General features: G+C 45.6%; 1 protein-coding gene across 3 annotated transcripts in view; it reads right to left on the reverse strand.

Moving 5' to 3' along the window:
- Nucleotides 1–1,461: 1,461 nt before the first annotated feature.
- The window catches only part of LOC119338158, a 5,929-nt gene continuing 227 nt past the window's right edge, over nt 1,462–7,163 (reverse strand). The window contains exons 2-11 of one of the 3 annotated variants that reach the window (XM_037610455.1): nt 6,941–7,159; nt 6,526–6,846; nt 6,272–6,415; nt 6,052–6,135; nt 5,937–5,962; nt 5,802–5,840; nt 5,212–5,271; nt 4,841–4,906; nt 4,654–4,736; nt 1,462–1,998 (exon numbers count right to left, since the gene is read on the reverse strand). In XM_037610455.1, coding sequence (XP_037466352.1) covers nt 1,876–1,998; nt 4,654–4,736; nt 4,841–4,906; nt 5,212–5,271; nt 5,802–5,840; nt 5,937–5,962; nt 6,052–6,135; nt 6,272–6,415; nt 6,526–6,846; nt 6,941–7,056 — 1,062 coding nt within the window. In that variant the 5' untranslated portion in view covers nt 7,057–7,159 and the 3' untranslated portion in view covers nt 1,462–1,875. Of the gene's footprint in view, nt 1,999–4,653; nt 4,737–4,840; nt 4,907–5,211; nt 5,272–5,801; nt 5,841–5,936; nt 5,963–6,051; nt 6,136–6,271; nt 6,416–6,525; nt 6,847–6,940 lie in introns of all 3 variants that reach the window. The other 2 variants (XM_037610456.1, XM_037610454.1) reach the window with 2 other exon arrangements.

Genomic DNA, 7,163 nt, shown 5'->3' on the forward strand with positions numbered 1-7,163 from the left:
GGGGCGCATAGGAGAATATATGATGCACACACCCTTATGGTGCTACCGGTGCACCGATTGTACAAAATACATTCTACAAGCATTCAGAAAAATTGGCATGCACACAAAACATACTTATATCATGTCACAAAAAATCATATTTAAATTAGATCTACGGCTCTAAAAATAAAAATGTCAAATCTTGTTATGATAGTATTCTTTTTATATTGGGTCATAAATTTGGCCCATTAACACAACCAATCCTAAATTAGCCTAAACCACATGTGGGTTGGGTGGCATTATCAGTCTGGATCTCGTGTACTCGGATTTGACTGTGGGGCGGTCGACTCGATGGCAGAGGAGCTCAGCGGCGACCGAAATAGACACTGTGGTTGTAGTTCTGGCGATTGGGAAGACGGATCCGGTGCAGGACGGAGCTGGCCGGAATCCGGTGGTGACGGCGATGGCTGGTGTTGTGGTTCGGGGCGGTTGATCCGGATTCGCATCAGCGGTGGCGTGAGATGGGTGGCGGGGCTCGGAGCGTCCGACGGAGTGGCGGCGGCGAAACTGGTGCAACCAAAATTTGGAGCAGTGGCGGTGGGTGAGGAGCTGCGCCAAAATTGGGAGCGATGACGACGGTCGAGGAGCGCTGCTGGGTGAGTTCCCTATCGGGTGGTTGGGGTTCCTGTTGAAGATCATCTTTGATTCGTAGGATTCTCAAACACAAGAATAGAAAGAAAAAAAGATTGGAGTGGCATGCCCACTTGAATCCCATAGGATTAGCATAGAGTATTTGATGCCGCAAAGAAAACAAAGGAAGTGAAAAAAGAAGTTGGAGTGGATACTAGATTTCCTATGAAATCTAGTATACATGATTCAATCTTGAATCAATCGACCAATGTAGGAAAAAATCCAAAGGATTCTAACCCTTCAAAAATCATATGGAATTTCTTTGAATCAAAGGAGCCCGAAGTGTTTTTGCGTTTTGTGGCAGCTGTTAGTGGTGATGCAAATTTGCAACTCTTGTGGCAGTTTTTGCATCTCGACCCAAAAAAAATTGCAGGGTTGCTGTCCGAGGTGCTTTTCTGCCTCAAAAATTGCTTGCAACAGTTTTTGCATCACGGCCCAAAAAGACCCAAACAGCATCGGCTGTGTTTTTAGGGCTGCTATTGGAAATGCTCTAAGCCTGCGTAGCTGGGCTTAGAGCTGGTGCTTTGGAGACGAGGAGCTGGAAATTTGGTGGATCAACGCTCTGTGTAGGAGTCAGAAAATAATACTCTGGAGGTATCGATTGACATAACTCCTCTATTACGAGTCCTTTCATTGACGGCTTTTGCGTCGCCTAACTCTAAAGCTTCCACCTTATCGAAACCAAGTACAATAAGTAAGGAGAAACAATGGTTTTTTCCATGGACTACAAAATTAGCATGGTTGAACAATAGAGCACAAGCGTCCTAACAGTAGGTAAAGAGAAAGGTGATGGGTCGTTCGTAACTCAGGCCAGGGCCATCCATTGACATCGACATGCAACTGGGAAGGCTGTGTTGCTCGAACCAACTCGGCTTCCTTACAACACAGCACGCAGTGGTGCTCGTGGAAATGCCTCACCCGGAGCAGAAACTCTGCATGCTTTCTACAGTCCTACGTACGGGCTACCAATCCTCCCCACAGTGCATGATAGGTTCTTACAAAAAGATAAGACACCATTGCTCTTCTGGTAAAGCATATAAGAAAACAATACACCATAACTTGTAGCAAGTAGAAAAGAACAAAACCAAGGTGGATCAATAGATGCAGCGGCTAAGAGTTTCTAGTTCTGTTGGGTGCTCAAGTTGCCAATGGAGAAGTTCAACCTCTTAGTTCTTGCTTTTTGGCAATCTAATCGCAGTTCGAATATCATCTTCTGCATGTCTTATTCACTAGCATGGCCATGGCAGTTGAAATGTCTCCGAGGGTTTCTGTTTTATTTAAAACATGTTTGGCGTCCACCGTCCAACCAGAACGTGCATCGACGACATCCTGATAAAAATAAATAAATAAAATTAGAAAGAAAAAAAAAGATATTGCATTGCATGTATGACGGTTTGTAAACAGAGGTGGTTGAGTGCTTATGGGTGAAACGGAGAGAGGGGGGAGACTAGTGAGCTAAGGCTACGCTACACACAAAATCATGGAGCAACAGACTTGTACAAAGAGAAAAAGAGCCACCACCCCACTGTCAAGAAGTAAGCATGCCAATAATGATATTGGATAATATAATCCTTTGATAAACGTGTAATGTTTAGTTGATCTAAACTTGAGGTGGCCCTGCTCTGCTCACCATAACTAAGACTGAATAAACGCAATTCCCCACCTGGTACTACATCTACTGACAAGAGTTTACTGATCCAAGATATTGGATACTAAATCTATTGACAAGAGTTGTTACCTAGAAATAGGAAACTGAAGTTGTGGCGGCGGACAGTCCAAAGGTTTTAGACTCAGCAGAACTAAAACTGAACACATAAGATGTGACTTTGGCACTACTACACATGAGGGAGTGACTTTGGGAGGTCAAGTGGTGCCTAAGAATGATATCAATGCTACAAAGAGATGGGGATACTGATGAAGATGTTAGCCATATAATCAAAACAGGGTGGATGAAGTGGCGCCAAGCATCTGGCATTCTCTGAAAAAAGCTAAAAGGCAAGTTTTAGTGTGTGTTTGGTTCGGGAACAAAGTGGAATGGAATGTCATGGTTCCATTCCACTAGAATGGGTCGGTTCTGTTTTTCTATTTGGTAGGAATATTTCAGAGGAATGGAATGCTTACATTTTGATGTTTGGTTTTAGAGATAGAATGGAATGAAATTATTCATCTCACCTCTTTTAGGTAGGAATGGTGAGATCACCACTCATACGTGAATACGATGTATAATTCCAATGTCGGATACCAAACAGATGAATCAAAATTCAAAATTTAGTAGCACCAAGCAAATTGCTGAATACAACAGCAGCCAGCAAATCGGTACCCAATGTCCACAGGTACGCACCAAATTTCACCAATCTCTCGTACAGAAACAGTCACCAAATCGATGCAAATCGGTGCCCAATCTCCATGATTGCATACGGCAGCAAGCAACTGCTGCTCCCTGTCCGGGGTAGGGACAGACGCGCTAGCCTAGGCAACGGCAACACACAATCGTTGTTGCCGTTCTTCCTTGTTGCAGACCAGGGCCCGACACGCCCGTTGTAGGGAACGGCAACAAGGCATGCCGAGCCCATGCGCCGTCGTTATTGTGGCTGTTCCTTGTTGCAGACCAGGGCCCAGCGGGCCGTTGCTGTTGTGGCTTGTCTACTTCCACCAGATCTGTGGTGCACCGCCGCCACAACATCAATAGGGAGAGGGCGGCATCGGGAATGAGAGCAGTGACAGCCCGAGCCGGTGGCTGGAGGGAGAGACAGGAGACGATGGGAGGGTGGCGGCTGGAGCTTGGCTTGGTCAAGGGAGAGGGGCAGAGTCGGGGAGAAGGTGAGACACGTGAGGCATTCCTCATCGTTCCACCAATTTGGAGGTATGAGCACATTCCGGATCTAAGGGGAATATGCCTTTCTAGGGAACGAGTGGATTCCGACTCCTCAACCCAACCAAACACAAGAATGACCCCTTGGTGCGGAACGGACCCATTACGTTCCACCTGCTGACGCGAACCAAACACACCCTTACTGAACGGTGATTAGACTTGCAATGTTGTATGGGGCAGAATGTTGGCCTACAAAAAGACGACATGTTCACCAATTGTGTGTTGCGGAAATGCCTATGTTGTGTTTGGATTTGTGGTCATACAAAGAATGGGTCGAGAGTTCAGAACGATGATATACGTGATCGGCTAGGGGTAGCACCAATGGCAGAAATGCTTGTCCAACACCGGTTGAGGTGGTTTGGCCATATCCAAAGGAGACCCCTGGAGGCACCAGCGCATAGTGGAATCCTAAGCCACGATAATAATGCGAGGTGAGGAAGGGGAAAGATGAAATCATGGGAGGAGGAAATAAAAAGAGACTTGAAAAAATGGGATATACCCAAAGATTTCTGCTTGAACAGGAGTGTGGAAAGCCTATTCATGTGTCTGAACCATGGATTTCGAGTCGCTCGACTAGTCGCGACTAGTCGACGACTAGTCTATGAGTCGCAAAAATATGGTCGACTCAGCTTAGTGTCGACTCGCGAATCTGAGTCGCGACTAGTCACAACACAGGCTCGACTTCTTCCGAGTCGCTGCTCCAGAGCGACTCGCATGAGTCGCGACTCGAAAACCATGGTCTGAACCTTGATTAGTGGCTCCTGTTTGGTTTTAACTCTAGCCTACCCCAACTTGCTTGAGACTGAAAGACTTTGTTGTTGTTGTTGTTTCTCAAGAAAGGATATATGAAATCATACATTGTACTAAATTATCAATAAACCTGGTGTATTGATACAAATGAGAAATGATACACAATGACTAAACAAGCTTGATGGCAAACCACGATTTTTAGGTCGCCTTGTATATTGTGCAGTATTAAATGACACGAATGGTTAAATGACACATTGTATTGTTATTGATTTGGAATGTGAAACATATTATTATTGTTTTTACTGAAATGTGAAACGTAATTGATAAGTAAAAGAACACTGCCAGGTGTAGGAGTGACTTACCGGACAAAACTGCCCAGTTGTAGGTTTTAGTTTTGCACCATTGGAACTTTCAGCGGAACATTCTTGACTCAAACGCTTTGTGACTGCACAAGAAAAATATGAAGTATCACTAAGTAGATTCAATTAAGTAACAGGCAATGAAAATGTTCGAGGATCAACCAACTGGAAAAAATACTGTTGAGTATACCTGCATTAGCAGGTGCAGTTCCAAAACTTTTACCTATAGATAACCCAACAGGAGAACCAGGATCGCCTGTAAGAGTTTAGCTATTGATATTAGAAAGGAAAGGGCAAGCATCATTTGTTCATTAGCAAAGAGTACCCTGCAGATGTCTAGGAAACTGCAGGGCACAGCAAGAAGATATAAAAGGTCCAGATTGTAAGTGGGAACAAATAATGTGACTACTGAATAAATTACATATAACTAATAAACAAAGACAGAGTGACTACTGAATAAACTACATATAACTAATAAACAAAGACAGAGGTAAGTGGGGAACATCAACAATGAGAGTAACTGAAATAAACTTCTATATGGAGAAAACGATGGTATGTTACCTTCACTACAAGAATCTGAATGTTCTATGACCTCCAGCTTCCCAGCTAACATAGTTTCATCTGAAATCACACAAGTTTGTGCGCCATGGCTTGTAAGATCTTGCTAGAAAGGAGAACTTTTGCAAAGTATCTAGGTGTATTGGGAAGTAGACTACTGAAAAAGATATCATGCTTCTAGTTTTGAAAACACTGATTTCACAGGATAAATCGACTTAAAACAAACGGACACGACTAATTCTTCCCACAGCATGTTATAAGCCTGTTACAAATGCTGTCCTTTAAGCAATTATAGCAAACGAACCTAATACACTAAAGCAGTTCTTCTGATAGAAGAGCGCAACAAAGCAATATGTCATACTCCCTCCGTCCCAAAATAAGTGTCTCAACTTTGTACTAATGTCATACTCCCTCCGTCCCAAAATAAGTGTCTTAGTACAAAGGTGTACTAAGCTTGAGGCACTTATTTTGAGACGGAGGGAGTGCTTATAACAACAAAGGCCATAACGAAATTCAAGCGATTCATTCAGAAAAACAGCTTGTGCATTTACACGAAAAATGCTGAAAGGACAGAGCCAAGGCAGACGTTTTACCAATAATTTCCTCGAAACCCATAGGTTCACACGATGAACCTGCAATTGAAACATATGATCATCAATTAGCATGGTTATAAACACGAATAGTCAGGTATCCTTATTGATTATTATACGATGGTCTATGGGAGAAACCTTGAGTCCATGGTGAGGAATGACGCCTGCATGAAGCAAAAGGTTAAAAGCTCTAAACTTTACAACAAACTAGGAAACAACGAGAGCATCAATTCTGTGCACACGATATACATACCTCTCTTTCTGAAGAAAACGGCGGGCAAGAAGAGATGCCGACATCCGGCCTATGTTCTTCTTCCTCTTATGCCTCCGGCAACCCCTGAAATTAATTAACAAGATAACGCGACAAAGACCCGTTAAAAGTTTAACTGTAAGTGCGGCTTCTCATGCAGATGGAGTAAAATGGATCTTGCGCATAATAAAGTCATAACTGGGGATGGGGATGTTGCACTTACCCAAACCCGAAGGGGATGGTGTAACATGGGTGGCTTGGACACGGCGGCAACCGCAGCAGATGCCTGAACTCGGGGGTTCGCATGACCAAGTCCTCGACAACCTGCGCGGCTTTGCGCCTAATAAGCTGCCAGTCCACGGGACCCCTGTGTGGAAGAAACATGGAGAGGCTCAAACAACAATGAATGAAACTAACGGATAATTAGATAGATGATAGATGAAGGGGCAATTAGGCTAGGGAGAGAAGAGAGGAGACCAGTATGTCGGGTGAGAGCGCCAGAACAAGACTGTGCGGAGAGCCGCGGCGTAGTGCGGGTCCTCGCGGACAATGGTGGAAGGGATAACGTCGATTTGGTTCCGGAGATCTTGGGCCAAATCGATGCCCTCCAGCTTGCCCTGGGCGAGGTCGTCGAGAACGTTGAGGCGAGTGAGGAATCTGGGCGCGGTGGGCGCGTCGAACTCGTCCTGGCACGGCAGGAAGCGGCTCAAGTACTCTCGCGCCTCCTGCCACCGGCCGCCCGCCACCAGGCGCTGCAGGAACCGCACGTCCAAGAAGACGCTCGTCTCGTGCTTCAGCCTGGACAGAAATTAACATCTGTCGATCAGTACCAGCTAGGGGAGGGGAGCGGATCTTGGAGATAGAGCAAGAGATTAAGCCGTCCAATACGTACGCGTCGAAGGTGGCGGGCAGGTTGTTGCGGCGGAGGAAGGCGAGGAGTCGCCGGCGGCGGAACCGGTCCAGGCAGTGGTGCTCCATCACGCCTCGCTTGCCGCCAGATCTCGCCATCGCGCTCTGGGACGAGAGTAAGTAATTGGGGAATATCGCCGGAACGGGGCGCACTGCGTCTCGGATATCATAGTTGAATCCAATTAGGGCAGTGCCCGCCGGGGTGC

This window comes from Triticum dicoccoides, chromosome 7B (assembly GCF_002162155.2).
Source record: "Triticum dicoccoides isolate Atlit2015 ecotype Zavitan chromosome 7B, WEW_v2.0, whole genome shotgun sequence".
NCBI lineage: Eukaryota > Viridiplantae > Streptophyta > Magnoliopsida > Poales > Poaceae > Triticum > Triticum dicoccoides.